This window comes from Phacochoerus africanus, chromosome 8 (genome assembly GCF_016906955.1).
Source record: "Phacochoerus africanus isolate WHEZ1 chromosome 8, ROS_Pafr_v1, whole genome shotgun sequence".
Taxonomy (NCBI): Eukaryota; Metazoa; Chordata; class Mammalia; order Artiodactyla; family Suidae; genus Phacochoerus; species Phacochoerus africanus.
Window position 1 is genome coordinate 145,184,587 of NC_062551.1, and position 22,102 is coordinate 145,206,688.

The 22,102-nt window shown below is 36.8% G+C and overlaps 1 protein-coding gene across 8 annotated transcripts in view; it reads right to left on the reverse strand.

Moving 5' to 3' along the window:
* The window catches only part of MIER1 (MIER1 transcriptional regulator), a 69,774-nt gene that overhangs the window by 19,738 nt on the left and 27,934 nt on the right, over positions 1–22,102 (reverse strand). For all 8 annotated transcript variants that reach the window (XR_007136110.1, XM_047788726.1, XM_047788732.1 and 5 more), the window contains 4 exons: positions 18,483–18,644; positions 16,014–16,146; positions 14,286–14,350; positions 10,883–10,955 (listed from right to left, as the gene is read on the reverse strand). Coding sequence is in view for 7 of the 8 variants with exons in the window: in XM_047788726.1 (XP_047644682.1) it covers positions 10,883–10,955; positions 14,286–14,350; positions 16,014–16,146; positions 18,483–18,644 (433 nt within the window). In the remaining variant the exon portion in view is untranslated. The remainder of the gene's footprint in view (positions 1–10,882; positions 10,956–14,285; positions 14,351–16,013; positions 16,147–18,482; positions 18,645–22,102) is intronic.

Here is a 22,102-nt window from a genome sequence, read left to right on the forward strand (position 1 = left end):
GAGGAACAAATAAGTGTCGACAGAATAATGGAAATCACCCCATCAGGACAGCACACAGAAAGCTAAAGATAAAAACATGAAAGTGATATAAGAGCTCTATGGATAATATAAAGCGTGCCAATCTATACATAACAAAAATCCCAGAAGAAGAAAATAATAAGGGGATTGAAAATATATTTGAAGAAATTATGTCTGGAAACTTCTGACATCTAAAGAAGGAAATAGATATTAAGATAGAGGAAGCACAGAGAGCCCCAAACAAGTTGAACCCAAATGGACCTACACCAAGACATATTATAATAAAAACGGAAAAAGTTAAAGATAAGGGGAGGATTCTAAAGGCAGCAAGAGAAAAACAAAGAGTTAATTATAAGGGAACACCCATAAGGCTATCAGCTAATTTCTCTAGAAAAACACTACACACCAGAAGAGAGTGACAAGATATATTCAAAGTTCTAAAAGGGAAAACTTTTGCAGCCTAGAATACTCTACCCAGCAAGAACATCATTTAAATAGAAGAAATAAAGAATTTCTTCAACAACAAAAAAACCTAAAAGAGTACAGCAATACTAAACCCATTCTAAAAGAAATACTGAAAGGGCTCCTCTAAATAAAAAAGAAGTAAGAAGAAATAGGATGGAGGAAATCACAGTTGGAAGGCAATCACTTAAATAAGGCCAGAACACAGGTCAAAAAGAAGAAAAAACCTATTTGTGAAAGTGATGATGAACATAAGGGACAGCAAAAGGATAAACATGAAGATGTAAAAAAGGATATCAAAATCATAAAATATGGGGAAGGAGAGTAAGAAATTCTAGACTCTTTTCTTAGAATGTGTTTGAGCCTATATGACTATCAGTCTAAAGCAAGCAGATAGAGGATACAAAGGAGTTAACATACTTGAAAAACAGGGCAACCACAAACCAAAACCAAACAATACAGTCACAAAAACCAAAAAGAAGAGGACATAAGCATAAAATAAAAGCATCCGAACAAAAAATGAAAAAGAAATAAAGGAGAAACAAAACAACTGCAAAACGAGGTTTAAAACGACAATAAGTACAACATGTCTATCAATAATTACCTTAAATGTCAAAGGAGTCAATGCTCTAATTAAAAGACACAGAGTGACAGGCTGAATTTAAAAACAAGAGCCTACAGTATGCTGCCTACCAGAGATTCACTTTATGGAAAAGGGCACACATAGACTGAAAATGAGAGGATGGAAAAAGGTATTTCATGCAAATGGAAATGACAAGAAAGCAGGAGTCACATACTCATATCAGACGAAACAGACCTTAAAATAAAGAATAAAGACCTTAAAATAGAAAAATGCAAAAAACACAAACAAATGGAGACTAAACAACATGCAATTAAACAACTAATGGGATCACTGAAGAAACGCAACAGGAAATTTAAAAATACGTAGAAGCAAATGACAACAAAGACATAACAATCCAAAACCTATAGGATGCAGCAAAAGCAGTTCTAAGAGGGACGTTTATAGGAATACAAGCCTACCTCAAGAAATAAGAAAAATAAATAACCTAACTTTACACTGAAAGCAATTAGACAAAGAGGAACAGACAAAACCCAAAGTAGTTAACAGTAGGAAAGAAATCATAAAGATCAGAGAAGTAATTAATGAAACAGAAACAAAAAACCATAGATTAAGATCAGTGAAACAAACTAAAAGCTGGTTCTTTGAAAAGATCAACAAAATTGATAAATCCTTAGCCAGGCTCATCAAGAAAAAAAGGGACAGGACTCAAATCAATAAAATTAGAAATGAAAGGGAATTCAGTGGTAATGAACCTGAGTAGGATCCATGAGAATGCAGGTTTGATCCCTGGCCTCACTCAGTGGGTCAGGGATTTGGCATTGCCATGAGCTGTGGTGTAGGTTAGCAGCTACAGCTCTGATTCTACTTTGGTCTGGGAACTTCCACATGCTGCAAGTGCCACCCTAAAAAGGAAAAAAAAAAAAAGAAAGAAAGAAAAAGAAATGAAAAAAGTTTCAATGGATATCACAGAAATACAAAGGACCATAAGAGACTACTACAAGCAACTATATGCCAATAAAATGGACAACCCAGAAGAAATAGAGAAATTCTTAGAAAAATACAATCTTCCAAACCTCAACCAAGACAAAACAGAAAAGATGAACGGACCAATCGCATGTACTGAAATTCAAACAGTAAAAAACTTCAAACAAAAGTCCTGGACCAGATGGCTTCTTAAGTGAATTCTATCAAAAATTTATAGGAGTAGGAGTTCCCATCGTGGCGCAGTGGTTAACGAATCCGACTAGGAACCATGAGGTTGTGGGTTCGATCCCTGCCCTTGCTCAGTGGGTTAAGGATCCAGCATTGCCGTGAGCTGTGGTGTAGGTTGCAGACGCAGCTCGGATCCCGCGTTGCTGTGGCTGTGGCATAGGCCAGTGGCTACAGCTCCGATTAGACCCCTAGCCTGGGAACCTCCAATGTGCCACAGGAGCGGCCCAAGAAATAGCAAAAAAAAAAGACAAAAAAAAAATTTACAGGAGTAAACACATATCCTTCCACAACTATTTCAAAAAATTGCAGAGGAAGGAACACTTTCAAACTCATTCTGTGAGGCCACTATCACCCTGATACCAAAACTAGACAAAGGTACCACCAAAAAAGAAAATTACAGGCCAGTATCACTACTGAACATCAGATGCAAAAACCCTCAAAAAAATACTTGCAAACCACGATCATATGCCATGATCGTTACCCCAGGGATGGAAGGAATTTTCAATATCCGGCAATCAATCAGTATGATACACCACATTAGCAAACTGAAGAATAAAAACCATATGATACTCTCAACAGATGCAGAAAAAGCTTTGGACAAAATCCAACACCCCTTTTTCTGATAAAAACCTTTCAGAAAGTAGGCACAGATGGAATCTACCTCAACATAATAAAGGCCATATGTGACAAACCCGCAGCTAACATTACTCTCAAAAGTTAAGAAGCTGAGGGAGTTCCCGTCGTGGCACAGTGGTTAACGAATCTGACTAGGAACCATGAGGTTGTAGGTTTGGTCCCTGCCCTTGCTCAGTAGGTTAACGATCCAGCGTTGCCGTGAGCTGTGGTGTAGGTTGCAGACGTGGCTCGGATCCCGTGTTGCTGTGGCTCTGGCGTAGACTGGTCGCTACAGCTCCAATTGGACCCCTAGCCTGGGAACCTCCATATGCCTCGGGAGTGGCCCCAAGAAATAGCAAAATGACAAAAAAAAAAAAAAGCAAAGTAAGAATCTGAAAGAATTTCCACTATGATCAGAAACAAGACAAAGATGTCCGTTCTCATCACTACTATTCAACATAGTTTTGGAAGTCCTAGCCATGATTATCAGAGAAGAAAAAGAAATAAAAGGAATTCAAATTGGAAAGAATAAGTAAAACTATCTTATTCTTAAAATACCTAGGAATAAACCTACTTGAGACAAAAGACTTATACTCTGAAAACTGTAAGGTGCTGATGAAAGAATTCAAAGATGACACATGAAGATGAAAAAATAAACCATGCTCTTGTATTGGAAGAATCAATATTGTCAAAATGACTGTATTACTCAAGGCAATTGACAGATTCAGTGCAATCCCTATCAAATTACCAAGGACATTTTTCACTGAACTAGAACAAAATATTTTAAAGTTTGTATGGAAGCACAAAAGACCCAGAATAGCCAAAGCCACCCTGAGAAAGAAAAAGAGAGCTGGAGAAATCAGGCTCCCTGACTTCAGACTATACTATAAAGCTACAGTCATCCAAACCATATGGTACTGGCACAAAACCATAAATATTGATGAGTGGAACAGGATAGAAAGCCTAGAATTAAATCCATGCACCTACGGTCAACTAATCTACGACAAAGGAGGCAAGAATATACAACAGAGAAAAAGACAGTCCCTTCAATAAATGGTGCTGGGAAAACTGGACAGCTACATGTAAGAGAATGAAATTAGAACACTCCCTAACACCATGCACAAAAATAAACTCAAAATGGATTAAAGACCCAAATATACACCAGATACTATAAAACTTAGAGGAAAACATAGGCCTAACACTCTCTGACATAAATCACAGCAGTACCTTCTCAGATCCACATCCTAGACTAATGACAATAAAAACAAAAACTAATTAAAAGTTTTTGCATAGCAAAGGGAACCATCAACAAAACGAAAGACAACCCACAGAATGGGAGAAAATATTTGCAAATGAAGCGACTGACAAGGGATTAACCTCCAAAATTAAGCTCAATACCAAAAAACAAATGATCCCATCAGAAAGTAGGCAAAGATCTAAACAGACAATATGTCCAATGACAGAAGAATAGATAAAGAAGATATGGTACATATACACAATGGAATATTACTCAGCCATAAAAAGGAATGAAATGTGGCATTTGCTGCAACATGGTTAGACCTAGTAATTATCATGTAAATGAAATTAGTCAGACATTGAGACACCAATGTCATATGCTACCACTTACATGTGAAATCTATAAAAAAGGAATCTATAAAAATCTAAAAGACTTTTATAGATAATAAATGAACTTATTTGCAGAATAGAAAAAGACTCACAGACTTTGAAAAACTTAGGGTTACCAAAGTAGACAGCTGGGGTGGAGGGAATGGACTGGAGTTTGGGATAGCAATGTTCTAAACTTAGGTTGTGATGATGGTTGTACAACTATAAATATAATACAATTCACTGAATTTAAAAAATGCCAGTCACTCTCTAATCCTCAGAAGAACTTTGAGATATGTATGATTTGTCATACCATCTCTCCCTACAGATGAGAAAATAAGGCTGAAAAGTTTAATAAACTTGACCACTTAAAAAAAAAAAAAAGATACATGCACCCATATTTTCACTGCAGCACTACTCAAAATAGTCAAGACACAGAAGCAACCTAAATGGCCACCAACAGAAGAATGAACTAAGAAGTTGCGGTAGATATCTGAAATGGAATACTACTCAGCCATAAAAATGAATGAAATAAATGCCACTGGCAGCAAAATGGATACAAGTAGAGATTATCATACTAAATGAAGTCAGAAAGAGAACGACAAATACCATACGATACCACTTACATGTGGAATCTAAAATACTGCACAGATGACTCTATCTACAAAATAGAAACAGACTTACAGACATAGAGAAGAGATTCCTGGTTGCCAAGGGGGAGGGAGCTGTGGTATAGGTCACAGATGCGGCTCAGATCCCACATTGCTGTGGCTGTGGTGTAGGCCAGCAATTGTAGCTATGATTTGACCCCTAGCTTGGGAACTTCCATATGCCAGTGGTGTGGCCCGGGGTGGGGGGGGGGGGAGGCAAGAAATAAATAATTAGATTAACATAATCCTGTCCGCACCCATTCCCCCACCACCACACACATACATTTTCAAATATTCTGCCTTTGTTTCCCAAGAGTACAGCTCAAAGGACAATCTATGGAAATTTTTTCTTGGTAAACCTCATTCCTTTTCTAACCTACTGGTACAATTTTAGTGAAATACTAAACTGTAAGTACAATCAAACTCCCGTGATAAACTGAATATGGATAATATACTGCTATTCTCTTCTTTTCTCTGTTTAGCCTCTGTCTGCCAAAGGGAACAGGCTGTAGTTCTTCTATTCCTGGAGTGGGAATGGGAAATGGACAGGGCCTTACAAGGAAACCCTAACTTGGGAAGATGACAAAGTTATCTTGTCATAACTGTTGGTGGGTCCCTGAGTTCCCAGTGGTCTCCTGGTCAGATATCCCTATGTTAGCCCTATGAAACAAGAACAATCTGCAAGTCTCAAGTAGCAACAGGATAGAGATAACCCTATTTAAGCTGAGTATACAAATATCGCCAGATGGTACCAATGACAAGCCAGATCCCTAGAATCGTGACTAGCTAGGCCAGATAGCCTAACCTTGAAAGTTTGATACTTATGCATTTACAACACACTAAAAATGAGAATGAGACAAGAACAATTAGCATTTTCAGAGAATAAACTATATACTGCCTTTCCTGGCTTCAGAAATTAACCAAATTATTTTCCAGTTAAGTTTACATTTTAAATAAAATAGCATTTTTGACTACAATCTAAATAAAATAGGCAACAAACTATTAAATATCTTGCAAATAAATTCTGTATCTTTTTAAAAATTATATTCCACATATAAGTGATACAGTATGATCTGTCTTTCTCTGAGTTAGAATGACTACATGCCAAGAGATCAGAAATTCAGAACTCTACTATTATGATAAAACACCCTAAAATACAGGAGAAATAACCCGTATAAATGACATGAATCTCTATAAATATGACAGCTACAGAAAGAAAATAATACTCTTTACTATATAGCCTCATGAACATACTGGACTTTGAAAGCTAACAACCACTACAATGTAAAAGCAGCTTCTGAAACTATTCCATTCTAATGAATTATCAAGCCTAAATATTAGAACTTTTAAAAAGCAACCATAAAAAAGGCAATCATAAATATATCCCCCTTATGTTACTGAAAGATATAATTTACAAATGATTATAAATAAGTGAGAGTTAGAAAAGTGGGAACTCACACAGTAAATTAACACAGGTTAACTAGGGAAGTACTCATGGCATTTTAAGTAGCTGAATTAAATGTATCAGATAGATTGTTTAACAAAGTTCATTATGTGTGTTCTGAGGGTGGGGGTGGAAATGTAGAAAACAGAAACTACCACCACAAAATCATAAACTTCTGCAATCTGGAAAATTAATTCCCAGTGAATATGAATAAAAGTGAATAAATACATGAATAAAATTTTTTCCCCCAGGACCACATCCAAGCACACGGAAGTTCCTAGGCTAGGGGTCGAACTGGAGCTGCAGCGGCCGGCTTACAGCAATGCAAAATCCGAGCCACGTCTGTGACCTACACCAGGGCTCACGGCAACGTCGGGTCCTTTAACTGAGCGAGACCAGGGATTGAACCTGAATCATCATGTATACTAGCTGGGTTCTTAACCTGCTGAGCCACAAGGGGGAAACTCCTAAATTAATAAATTAATCTCCAGTTTCAGTTTAGAAAAAAGATGTCAAAAAAGGTTGTCATTCTATTTTTAATGCTCAAGTAAAACTTCTATTTAATCAATATATTAAGAAGATGAAAATGCTGAAACATAATCAGCAAGGTGTAATAATGAGGTTTAAAATAGAAACTTCCGCATTCTTAAAAGTCAGTGATTAATGACATGAATTTTAAGTTGTCTAGCTAAGCTTATTCTATGTGTAGATTAACTTAACTGCCCATTTCAACAGTATCATCATCAATTAACAGTAATGCATGTGTTCATTTTCCCCATAAGCAACTAATCAATAATTCACCAAATGTTCATTAGAAACAACATTCATGTGGTCCTTTGCTATTCACCGCTTAATAAGTCCTACCCATAATTTAGTCTAAAACTTATGTCAGTATGAAAATTTGGGAATACCTTATTATTGTCTCTTGACTTTTCCTAATTATGTCTATCTAATTCTCAACTAATTTAGTCCAGTGTTTGCAATCTCAGCAATACTGAAACCTTTGGCCAGATAATTCTCAGTCTGGGGAGAAGGATCTTGAGCATTGTAAGATGTTTACCATACTTGAATTATTTAGTATTATCACAAAGCTGCAGTGTTTATGCAGTTTTTACTACATAGGAGAAACAATAAAACACTCACAAAACTTTGAAAAATCATGCTTTTCATCTGCCTGACCCCTTTTTGGGAGTTAACCTTTCCATTCAGTCTAGGCAGGGCTGACACTGCTCCCTGGAGCCCAAGAACAGATAAATGAGCCAGGGCAAGCCAGAGCACTCATTCACCGCCTGGGTATGCCTCAAGCTGCACCAAGAGGTAGACTCTCTCTTTCTCTAGGACTTCTGCTGGAGAAAGCAAGTAAGGGGAAGTTGTCATTTTTCCTGGTTCCTAGCTAGAACAGTGAAAAGCGTTAAGTCATGAACTCCCAGTAGGCACCCTAGCTTGTTTGACATAATGGGCAGAAGGAGAGAGGGATACCTGATATTATAAAAGAAAAACCCCTCTGAATCCAATTATACTTGAAGCCAGACCAGCCAGAACTTCCCAGTAAAACAATCGGGGAAATTATTTTTTGCTAAAACTAACTAAACTCAGTTTTTGTTATTTGGAAGCAAACGAGAATAAACTGATACCCTCTGAAAATCTGAATAATAAAACCAAATATAATGGATAAGATTAATCATCTATTGAATACTAATTCATGTATTGAGCATTTTCTATGTGACAGACACTATACCACTAACACAACACATAAAAACATCGCATGAAAATCCTTGCAACAACCTCCATAAATACTGCATTGCTATTTTATAGATCAGGAGAAAAAGAGTAGTTAAGAAACACATCCAAGGCCAAATGCCTAGATACTGATCCAAGTTTACTGACTCCATATTGGTTCTATTAACACTATTATGCACCCACCTAATAACATAGTGACCAAATGTTTATTAAGTGCCTCATATGTCACAAGACCATCCTAGGTATCAAGGATACAAAAATAATAAACAAATGATTACAATACACTCTATTGAGTGTACATGATAATTCGCAAAAAATTTAAGAGAAAAAGTTTATCAATGCATCTTCAGGATATTCACTAATAGAAATTCCTTATAGCAATGAAAAATTCAAATCCATCTGTCAAATAATTCCTTACAGTGTAGATATCAAGATATCTTAAATTTTGTGGCACTGTTTATCAAAATCACCCAAACCAAACATGCTCCCTTTTGAGTGGGCTCACCAACCCAAGGAAGAACACCCGGCAGAACTTACTCTAGAAGGAAAAAATGCACTAATCAGCACTATCCCTTTGACAGTTTTCTTTCTTCTTTTTTTTTTGTTTTTGGTTTTTAGGGCCGCATCTGAGGCATATGGAAGTTCCCAGGCCAGGGGTCGAATCGGAGCTACAGCCGCTGGCCTACACCACAGCCACAGCAATGTGGGATCTGAGCTGCGTCTGCGACCTACACCACAGCGCATGACAACACCGGATCCTTAACCACTGAGCAAGGACGGATCGAAGCTGCAACCTCATGGTTCTTGGTCAGATTCGTTTCCGCTGCACTGCAACAGGAACTCCCTGACAGTTTTCTTTCTAACAGTGCCATTTACCCCTTGGTTAAATGGGGGTAAAGTTTGGTTTGTGTGTACAGAGTAACCTAAGTGAATGGAAATGAAATGTGGATACCACGGCAAAAGTTGGAATTCCTAGAACTATAAAGCTGAGGGAAACGCCTGAACCACAGTAAGGCAGTAATCCTGCAAATGCCATCTGACCTTCATACAATAAAACACGCTTAGATTTTTAAAGCGAGAAAGCTCCATAAATCACAGCTTTTCCTGAGCACAAAAAAATTATTATAACTGCTTTCTAAAATTATGTTAAAATGGGAGTTCCCCTCGTAGCTCAGCAGTAACAAACATGACTAGTATCCCTGAGGATGCGGGTTTGATTTCTAGCCTTGCTCAGTGGGTTAAGGATCTGGTGTTTTCATGAGCTATTGCGTAGGTCTCAGACGGGGCTTGGATCTAGTGTTGCTGTAGCTGTGGTGTTCAACACTTAGCCTGGGAACTTCCATATGCTGCAGATGACGCCCTCAAAAGACAAAAAAAAAATTATGTCAAAACGGAAAACATCAAACCAAAATTTCGTAATTAAAAGTAGATGTCGTGCCTATATATTCACTGTGATATCTAACAATACAAACATACTAAAATCAAAGATAAACATATTAAGAGATAATTAAAACTATTTCAGCCATAATATTAACCTGCCACATGAAAAAACCGAAAGCCAATGGGATCATTCATTTTTGCACACAACACATTCACAAACATGTACACAGAATTTCAACATGCAACAAAGTAACTCATATTGATACATTCCTATATGTAGCAAAAATTTATTTGAAAGTTTGTACAAGCTGTTACTGATGTTTTAAAACATTTCTTCTGTCACTAAAATTTACTGGCTTGTGGTATCCCCTTAACTTCCTTTGATTTGCTACTGCGCCCTAAAAGGAGGTGCATACTTAAGAACATAAAAGAAGGTTTTGGAGGGAATGCTAAAAAGAAAACAAATGAAGACAGACTTTACAACTCCCATAAGCTCTGCATATGTAAGCTGAAAATGGAAAAGAATACTGAAATAAGAGAAATAAGTAAAGACTTCTAATACTGAGTAATGTCATTGCACATGAACTCATTAAAAACACTCTCTCTCTGGAACTTTCCAAAGTGAATTCTTCTTTTTTTGGAAGTGTTTATTATTTATGACTTACATTAGGACAAAAATAAAATTTATGTATACATTTGTTTTCCCAAATTATTTTAAAAACAAACATCAAAATACTTAATTTTAGTAAGATATTAAAAGTTTCAGGAGCAAACATTCTTTTTATATCAGTTGTTCACTCGAGTTTTTTTTTAAATCTTGTCCAACAGCTTCCACTGACATAAAATAACCTTTTAAAATATAAAGGTTATAAAAGGGTATATTCAAAATATTTAAAATATGAAAAAATGAAAGTTGAAATGTTTTAAGTCATCTAATAATCTAAAACCAAAGAAGCATTCACATTTCTTTCACTCTTTTGTTTTGGCTAGACGTCTATAAAGGAAAGTGGAGAAAGAGAAAAAAACCACATTTCTTCTCACAGATAATGGTGGAAGGGTCCTCCTTCATAAATCAATAGGGGCAACATAAAATGTTATGTTCTTATCCCATGATAAGAACAGTTCACCAATTCAAAAGCATGAATTTGGTATGTAAATTTACTAACAACCCACCTTTTTCATTTTCTTTGTATCTACAAATGCCAACTGGAATCTCTGCTTGGAACATGGAGCCCACCATAATCTCCTATTTTAAAAATAACATAAAACATTAATACGATCCAGTAACACAGATTTTACATCCATTTTCTAGGTTTCTATCTTCTTGGGTTAACTGTTCCTGGTTTCTGTCATAAAACACAGATACAACCAATTAACTACCTCAGAGGAGTATTGTGAGGATGAATGAGTTAATAATAGTTAAGAGCTTGTCTGTGATTGGATGAAAATATTAGTAATAATAATGGAGTAAAATGCAACATAGATAATGGACACAAGCTTTACTTCAAAATATGGAGAAAAGGAAATAAAATGAATTCTTATAATTCAATTAATAAGATAAATGAAAAGCAGAAAGTCACATGAAGGTATTCTCAGAGTATCCCAATCTAAGCTACGGTCTCTGGATCAGCAGCAACAGCATCACCTGGGAAAAACTGTTAGAAATGCAAATGTTCAGGTCTTACCTCAGACCTACTAAACCAAAAACTATGGGGATGGGACTCAGAAATTAAGTGTTTTAACCAACTGTCCAGGAGATTCTGACACACTCTTTAAGTCCAAAAACCAAAGCTTTAAGGTAAACAAAAACAAAACACCTCAGTAAAGGCCAAATGAATAAAACTCTAAACCAAATGAATAGGTAATTAACACCTGACTTTCTCATTAAAACAATACAACTTGAAATTGTAACTTGCCCCAAATATAATTAAATATTATTTTAGGAAATGTAGTAAGCAATCTACATAATTAAAACACAGATTTAGGGGAACCTGGCTATTCAGAAAGACTGTAAAATCACCTATGTGATTTTACAAGATACAGAGACCAGGATTAATGACACAGGTCCTCTTTTGCCTGTCAGCTAAATGTGAAGAATACAGTCACTGCATTTTCAGAATGAAGATTTATGCAGGAAAGGTACAAAATCATGGTCTAGAAAGTTTAAACAACTCTTCAGATTTGAAAAGTTCTTCTCTCCTGTTGTTACCACTGATGTTAAGATCTCATTTTATCTAGTACAATGGCAAAGTTATGGTCTGTGCAATAAATTTATTGCTGCATCTGTACAGGAAAACCAGTTTTCTAAAAATATCACACATACTACTCACACATATGAATTTTCTTTATGTCTTTCACTATAAAAAGAATACTCTCTATTGCCACTTCTTGTGCCTCGTGTACTCATTTAACTTTACTAACCTGTGCCTATCAGAGAATAACCAAGTTATCAACCTGGCTAGGGTACTTCTAAAAATATTCATGTCTGGATCCATTCCAGACCAATTAAATTAGAATCTCTGGATGAAAGCCATGGTAATCAGTACTTAAAAGATCTCTCTTAATGATTCTAATATGAAGCCAGGGTTGATAACTTTTGGACCAGTATAAAGATAAGACACCTCCTTTTTCCTATTGAGTTCAGAAAACTTCTTTTCACCAACTAATTCGTTCTGCAGGGAATGGAAGGGAAATTGGCATTTAGGGGCATTATGTATAGGTACCAAGTATCTTATGCAAAATTTTCATTAAATCCTCACCAACTTCAACAAGGCTTAATCTGTCATTCCCAATTGTATGTGAGGAGATGAAACTCAAGAAAATTCCTTTCCTCAGGAGCACATTAGCAAATTCTGGGGCCACAACTTGAAATCAGGTTTGATTTCAAAGCTGTTTCCCTCTACCCCAATTCTGATAAAAATTCAGTTTTATCTTACAAGGCTTAGAAGATGAGTATGTGAATCTTGACAATTTCTTACAGCAAAAATCTTACTAAAGACAAGCTTGATTTATTTACTGTGGCCTGTTTCATTACATAATTTTCCCGAGGAAGGGACTAATACTCCCTTAGCAATGAAGGCTTCGTCTCCCTCATGTTCTCCCTTTGAGTTTTTGTAGCCTCGTTAAAAAAATAATAAAAAATAAAAAAAAATTAAGGCTTAATCAAATACTCTAATTGGACCCTCCAGATAAAAAACAATTTATACTGGAGAAAAGACATGAAAACTTGAATGTGTACTGAAAAATAACAGTTTAAAATGACTCCCTAGGTTTCTAGCTTTTTTCATCTTAAATGCTACACAATGCAGGAATTTAAGGAAAAAAAAATGGATTGAAAAACACTTGCCCAAATAGATGACACAAACAGTAACTCCTGTGATCCTTTTTTCTGTCCCATCATTCATCCATTACTCACTCAAATTAATTAACACATACTACACTATGATAATCTTTCCTTACCATTCTAACCCACACTGATGTTTCTCTCTTCTAACCATCTCTTTGGAAAGCCATAAACAGATCGATTTTTGGCTGAAGCCCAGAATCCTTGGGTAGCATAGTCCAAGTTCATTTGAATACTTCATTCTTCCCAATAGAAACTCTAAATATAGAGATTTTTCCCTTAATTTAATCCAAAAAGGGGTTAGCTCTTTTTAAGTGTGCCCCAGGCATCCCAAACAAGACAACAAACAAACACAGGGAAGGCTCAAAAAGTATCAACTAATTAAATAAAAAATCATGACTTAAAAAGCATAAAGTCTACTCAATTTGACGTCTGGGGCTAGTCTACTTCCAAATGAGTAATTGTTTATGTACTAAATTTAAAATCAGGCCTAGGAAAAAGAATAACAAAAAACCTCAACAGATTTTTTTCAGAGAGAAATCAGGTCATCTATCTCAACAAGAATGACATTTCTTTGCTATAAATGATTTGCTCTGATCAACTTCACATTACTATTTTGATATATTTTCCTAATATGTCAACTGCTTTGCAATGGCTTAAAATTCTTCAATTTAACCATGTGACTAAACAATGCTATACACTTATAGTTAAAGACTATATCAATATATTATCTTTTGATTCATTTTAGGAATTAATTATGGATAGTTAATATAGAAGCCCAAATCTGTGTCTTTACACAATATAGTTTGAGTTGTAAATATCAACATGGGATGGAAAAACTTACAATCTAAATTATTAAACAAAATTTACTTAACAAATACTAATGCTTCTACAATTGCTTTCTCAAGTGTATAATATAAAATCATATGTGATACTTTTTATTGTGCAGCTAAATAAAAGAAGTCTAATTCATACTAGTTCAGTAATTTGGATTTCTAATCTTGCTTTGAGTACCAACTTGCTAAACAAAGTCCAATTTTTTTCTATACCATTATTTTATTTTATAAAAAGTTAAATACTTCTCTGGAGTTATTAAGGGAAAATCTGAACATTCATATGTCACAAAAGGGCTTACTTCAACTTTATCAATATTTATACTTAGTAAAAAGAATAATTGTACTTGGCTTGTTAAATATTAATTTATTTAAGTTTTGGGAAAATGGCTCTAACTACCTTTTTCCAGTCTTCTGATGGTATATAATCTTCATCTTCTTCAGATTCTTCTTCTATTTCACTGTCTAGAATAAGTAAGACAATAATACTATAAAACGATTGCTTATCCTGTCCATTCTTACATCTACCATTAAATATTTAAAAATGCCAAAAGGTATTTGCAGAGGTAGGACAAGATATTTCAATACCTTGTCAGTTAAAAACAAAACTCATAAACCTTCAAGGACAACCTTAACCGAAGACAACTAACTATATTCCCATAAAATGACTTCCTACAAAAATTTTAGGAAGAAAATTGATTCAGTCAAGTTACTCTGTTTCTAAACCTAATTATGCTACCAACAGCCTGGTGACAGAATATATGATCTCAGTTTCTTCCCTTACAAAATGAAAATGTGAGGGAAACAGCGGTTTCTGAACAGTGCTCCTTAAAATAAAACACAGAAGTTTGCGGCATCACCTTGGAGAGAGTGCATGAAGAGAAGGTATGGATGTTTACCCAACTTTTGTTGTATTCAGAGCAGGCAGGCTGCTGTTTGTTTACCCTCTGGAGTAAGAATACATTTACATAAAGAGATAGGAAATCAGAAAACCATCAGATTTCTTTTTCTCAACTCTAAAATGGCACACAAAGTTGAAAAGGTTAACATCACATACAGAGGTTCATTATTTCCTATGGAAAAGCTAATAAGATGGACTGTGTATGTATAGCTCCCATATATACAACATAACTGAAATGCCAGGTCTGAATTATGAAATAAATACTATTTTAAGAGGCAGTCACTTAGTATCTCACTTTTAAGCAAACTCTGGCAATGGATCTACTCTTTAACTAAGGGAAAAATACATTTCCCCCGAACTTAAAATTAACACAAATATTTCAGTAACTAATTTCTCTGTGTATCAATGTACTTTTCAGATGGACCATATCTTTGTTCAAAGTTCACAATAAAATTATTATTAGCAGCCCTACATTCACTTCTAAACAAAATATGTAACAGAGGTCACTCATACAAAGTAGTAGCCATGTTTAATCAGTTACTACTCTACCACATTTCATGAGAGGTTATTGTTGAGTGTTCTTCTCTTTAAAGTACAGAAATTTAGACCACATATTTAGACTCATAATACTAATGGTTGATTTTTTTCCATCTTACTTCTACAGTAAGGATTCAAGCTTAGAATGAAACACTGTAGGGCAGATGAAGAATGCAAATATTCGAGATACATATATTAACTGTTGTCTTGACTACTGGATTATAACTGTCTAGATTATAACTGGAGAAAAATCAGGAGAGTTCTTTCTACATATAACACCTTCCTACCTCAATAGTCAACCACTTCTTCAGACTTGGGAGTCACTGATTAGAGAAAGTAATGCTTATGAATATTTCAAGGATGAGAGGCAAAGAAAGTAGAAAATGGAAAACTGAGAAGACCAGAAATAAAAAAAGATAACCATGAAACAAACTAAATATAAAGAGGGGAAAAAAGGAACACACTCAAAATCAAGTAGCACAGTGACATAATAATTACTGCAGTATATTCATGGACAACAGGGCCCCAATAATGCTAAGTGAATAACCTACAACAAAATATCATTACTCCTGAGACTTCAGAGTGAATAAATTCAAACAAAACGGTGAAAAAAAAAAAACCCACTAAAATATTAGGTCTTGTATTATACAGTAAAAAATCAACCAGTTTACAGCAACTAATCACACTTACTTGTATCAAAATATTTACATCGACGAGGACGGATTATTTCCTGGGCATCTTGAGAAGCAACAGATTGTGATGGATCATCATTGGAAGACTGAGTTTCATCCTCTTGACCTGAGGAATCTTTCATATTCTCTTCCTATGGAATAATAAATTAAATCTCTTTAAGATATGAAGAAAATTGCTGTAGATGAAAGATCATAGGATTCCAAATACAACTAGAAAGCTGAAAGAAATACACTAAATGGTATCCTGGGTTGGATCCTGGAACAAGACAAAAAACATCATCAGCAGAAAAACTGGGGACATCTGAATCATCTACAGTTTAATTAATAGACTGTACCACTGCTGGTTAACAAATCTGACTAGGGACCATGAGGTTGTGGGTTCGATCCCTGGCCTCGATCAGTGGGTTGAGGATCCGGCACTGCCGTAAGCTATGGTGTAGGTCGAAGACGCAGCTGAGATTCCACATTTCTGTGGCTGTGGTGTAGGCCGGTGGCTACAGCTCCGATTGGACCCCTAGCCTGGGAACCTCCATATGCCGTGGGTTCGGTCCTGGGAAAGACAAAAAAAAATAGCCTGTACCACTGCTGATTTCTTAGTGTTAATAAATATATCATGGTTATATAAAATGCTAACATTAGGAGAAATTGAGGGAAGAGTATACAGAAACTCTCTAGACTATCTATGAACCTCTCCTGCAAATCTAAAATTATTTCAGAGCTCCCACTGTGGTGCAATGGGATCAGTGGCATCTTGGGAGTGCTGGGACACAGGTTTGATCCCTGACTGGCACAGTGGGTCAAGGATCCAGCATTGCTGCAACTGCAGCTTGTCTTGACCGTGGCTCAGATCTAATCCCTGGACCAGGAGCTCCATATGCCGCAGGGTCACCAAAAAAAGAAAAATTATTTCAAAACAAAATAATAAAAATGAATCTAGACTGCGCATTAGCCTTTACTACTTAAAAACAACAGCATTATTTTTTTTTTAAGTTGGTACAAGTTTATTTAGAGCAGATATTGAAAAGAAGTCTGAGGGAGTTCCCGTCATGGCTCAGTGGAAACAAATTTGACTAGCATCCATGAAAACACAGGTTTGATCCCTGGCCTCACTCAGTGGGTTAAGGATCTGGCAATGCCATGAGCTGAGGTATAGGTCGCACATGTGTTTTGGATCTGGCATTGCTGTGGCTGTGGCATAGGTCAGCGGCTACAGCTCCAGTTTGACCCCTAGCCTGGGAACTTCCACATGCCGCGAGTGCAGCCCTAAAAAGACACACACACACAAAGTCTGAATTGACACAGAAAACATTACCACTATGAAGTAGATTAGAGGGGACTTAACAATTTGTATTATATATTTCTATATCTTAATTTTTTTTTTTTTTGGTCTTTTTGCTATTTCTTGGGCCGCTCCGGTGGTATATGGAGGTTCCCAGGCTAGGGGTTGAATTGGAGCTGTAGCTGCCAGCCTATGCCAGAGCCACAGCAACGCGAGATCCAAGCCGCGTCTGCAACCTATACCACAGCTCACGGCAACGCTGGATCCTTAACCCACTGAGCAAGGGCAGGGACCGAACCCACAACCTCATGGTTCCTAGTCGGATTCGTTAACCACTGCGCCACGACGGGAACTCCTATATCTTAATTTTTAACATTTATTTATTTATTTGCTTATTAGGGCCACACCTCAGCTCACAGCAATGCTGGATCCTTAGCCCACTTAGCAAGGCCAGGGATCAAACCTGTGTCCTCATAGATACCAGCTGGGTTCGTTACCACTGAGCCACAATGGGTATTCCCAATTTTTAACATTTAAAATGTATTTTTCTTTTAAAATCAGAAATAGTATTTTCCATTGTGGGTTAAGATCTTGATGTAGTCTCCGTGAGGATGCGGATTTGATCCCTGGCCTCAATCAGTGGGTTAAGGATCCAGTGATGCCACAAACTGCCGAGTAGGTCACAGATTTGGCTTGGATCTGGTGTTGCTGTGGTTGTAGCACAGACCGGCAGCTGCGGCTCCAATTTGACCCCTAGCCTAGGGACTTCCAAAAATGCCGCAGGTGCAGCCATAAAAAGGAAAAAAAAAAAAAACCAGAAAGAATAAAAATAGATTTTTTCAAAATTGTCATTTTTTTTTCTTTTTTTTTGCTATTTCTTTGGGCCGCTTCCAAGGCATGTGGAGGTTCCCAGGCTAGGGGTCTGATCGGAGCTGTAGCCGCTGGCCTACGCCAGAGCCACAGCAACGCGGGATCCGAGCTGCATCTGCAACCTACACTACAGCTCACAGCAACGCCAGATCGTTAACCCACTGAGCAAGGGCAGGGACCGAACCCGCAACCTCATGGTTCCTAGTCAGATTCGTTAACCACTGCGCCACGACGGGAACTCCAAAATGGTCAATTTTTAAAACTTGAATGTATTAAGTTTTAACTTCAATAAGAACAAAAATATGTGTATAACCTTACTTTATTTTCCCCACTACAGCCACTGTTATCATCATTATCAGCATCTTCATCATCTTCACCTTCTTCCTCCTCTTCCTCCTCCTCCTCATCTTCTTCAGGTAGTGGAACAGTACTATCATAACCATAAAGGCTGAGAAGTTCATGGATTGGCATGACGCCTTCCTAAACAGACCAAAATAAAATGTTAATTCCTGCAAAGGTGATATTTCACATTCCTGCAATTCACAAATCTAGTGAGTATCTATTCCATACAGAAGAGTTTTCCTAGAACTATTATCAAGAATTTCCAAATCATTCAAAGTGAAATTGAATATAACTGTGAAACTGAGGAAAATCCCTTTTAAGAATTTCTGGAGTTCCCATCACGGCTCAGCAGTAACAAACTCGACTAGTAATCATGAGGACACAAGTTCAATCCCTGGCCTCAGTCAGTGGGTTAAGGATCCGGCATTGCCATGAGCTGTGGTGTAGGTCACAGATGTGGCTTGGATCTGGCATTGCTGTGGCTGTGGCACAGGCCAGCAGCTGCAGCTCTGATTAAACCCCTAGCCTGGGAACCTCCATATGCCGTGGGTGAGGCCCTGAAAAGCCAATAAAAAAGAAATTTCTATAGACTGACTAACCAATTCCAATTGCTAACAAAAGACACTAGTTTATAACTATTCTGCAATCAATTGTAAATGTCCACCTACAGTTCAACAGTCAATTAACACTATGTATGGATGCTCACACTTAGTAACACACATAATTTGGGAGTGAAGAAATAGAGTAATTAGAAAATACACTATAAACCAAGAAACCAAGAAATAGAGTAATTAGAAAATACACTATAAACCAAGAAATAGAGTAATTAGAAAATACACTATAAACCAAGAAAGGAGGCTGAAATCCATAACCCAGCCCAAGCAAACTAAAACAGCAAGGACATACATGAAAGATACTGGATTTAGTAGCCATATATTCTTTTCTAGAGTAATCTACAACTGCATATAAAATAATTTCATGCAATCCTTACAAAACTATTGTATTATTTCCATTTCATAGATGAGGAAATTGAGGCTGGTATATTAAGCAATTTCTCTAAAAACCAAGCAAGCAACAAGTAGTAAAGCCAGATTTCAAATCTAATTCCAAAAGCCCATACTCTTACCAGTACACCATGCTACCTCAGCCAGGAACCTCCCTCAACCACCACCACACACACACACACACAATACTCTCCCTAGGGTGAAATGAAATATCTATATGTAACAAAATGAAATGAGCTTTCTGCAGAAGGTACTCACTCTAGTCAGCAATCAAGTGTTATAAAGTATTAGGGAAACATGACAGAATTCTGACTATAAAAAGAATTTCAACCCAAACTGCCTGAATATATTTTACACACATACATACATACTCTGAAGAAAAACTTAACTGAAAGAGTCAGTTGGTTTAGAACCTAGAGAAAGGATAATCATGAAACAAGACATGTTTTGTATTTTTCTAGCAGACTTGTAGCCTTATTTATGGATAGAAATAAAGCTAGCCCATGTGTTAAATACACTGTTATAGTGGGGATGAGGACATCTCAGACTGGATAATATAATCTGATGAAACACTGAGAAAACAGTTCCCATCACTCAGAGTTTATGTGGAAGAATCAACTAATGATTAAATTTCAAAATTTTTTCTTATAAACAGGAAGCAAATGCTATTTAATATTTTTATTTTCACATTGTAAACAGATATTCTAGTCATAAATCATTTTATGAATCTTTTCCTGGAAGAGAAACCAATGGCCGGCTGGCATACTTAACTGACATCTCATATTGTGATTCTCAAAGTGCAATAATACAAACAGTGCTTGAGATATTCAAGGATCTAGTACCCACAGATTTCTGGTCCAGGACCAAGCATCTGGTACAGGAGTCAGAAATTTGGGGTTTAAGTCAAGATTTAAGAAAAGAGAACTTCAAAATCAAAAAAGAAATAAGAAAAAGATATAGAAAAGATTGGTTACATAGATAACCACAATATATATCTGCCATAAAGTGTCTTCTGTATTTGTGGTAAGTACTTTGATTCCACTATCTTATTCTCTTTTTGTAGCAAAAGCAGAGTGAGAATATTATACTATCTTCAATCTTTAAAAGCACCAGATGACACGGCTACCTTTATATGTAAATAAGAAAACCAAGCAGAAAGAAATATCATGCCCTGACAGCTTGAACTTAATACCTAGACCTCCTAGTCCCAGCTCATACTTTCCATAAATTCATTAGGCACCACAAATTAGAAGCAGGTTTAACAACTGACATGATTTCTATGAGTAAGAAGCCACTGAAGTCACTATGAATAAGGGCCAAAGCAGGAAAAACACTTTAGCATAGGTTTGCAATTAACATTTACATGGACCCTGAGAACTGACAAACAGCATGTTTCATAGTATTTATTTCATCTTCAAAACTACCTTAAGAGTTCCCATTGTGGCTCAGTGGTAAGAAACCTGACTAGCATTCACAAGGATGCAGGTTCGATTCCTGGCCTTGCTCAGTGGGTTAAGGATCCGGCGTTGCCATGAGCTGTGGTGTAGGTTGCAGACATGGCTCGGATCCTGCGTTGCTGTGGCTCTGACGTAGGCCGGTGCCTACAGCTCTGATTAGACCCCTAGCCTGGGACCCTCCATATGCTGCGGGAAGGGGCCCCAGAAATGGCAAAAAGACAAAAAACACAAACAAAAACAAACCTACCTTAATATGTTACTATTACCTCTAATTTTTACAACTGAGTTAACTGATATTTTGATAAAAGACCACACAAAAGAGGTACGATTACCAATCAAATAAAATGTTCTCGGGCTCTCTACCTTTGGTCTGTCTTAGTGCCCATATGAAGAGCAAGAGAATCATGTTCACAGCTTGTTAAGACGTAAAACAGACTGTAGAGCCTCACTCCAAAGTTTCTGATCTAGGAGGGCTGGATGCGACCTATTTGTTTCTTTTTGTCTTTCTAGGGCCTTCCCTGTGGCATATGGAAGTTCCCAGGCTAGGGTTGAACTGGAGCTACCTGCCAGCCTAAACCACAGCCACAGGAACTTGGATCTAAGCCCCATCTGTGACCTACACTGCAACTCACAGCAACAGAGGATCCCTAACCCCACTGAGCAGGACCAGGGATTGAACCTGCAGTCTTATGGATACTAGTCAGACTCTTTACCACTAAGCTACAACAAGAACTTGAATTTCTTTAAAGTACCAGGTGATAATAATGCTGCTGGTTTGAGACCACCTGGAGAACCACACGTCACACAGTTCTAAGATAAAATATCCACAAATCCGCCTAATGGGAAGTAATAAAGTGTGATCTTTATCTTCAGTAAAGCTAATCACTGACAGCTGACATCTAGCTCAGGTATGTTGAAAAGGGTAAGTGACATATAATTGCATGGAAAGAACTTTTTTCTTTTTTACTGAAAGAAAAAGTGGAATATCTGATTTTCAAGATTTTTGCCTCTTGGATATATATTTGAGAAGTGTAACTTACTCTATAAAAAAGCCTAGCAGTTAAGGATCCAGTGTTGTCACTGCTGTGGTATGGGTTCAAGCCCCAGCCCAGGAACTTTTGCATGCTGCAGCCCC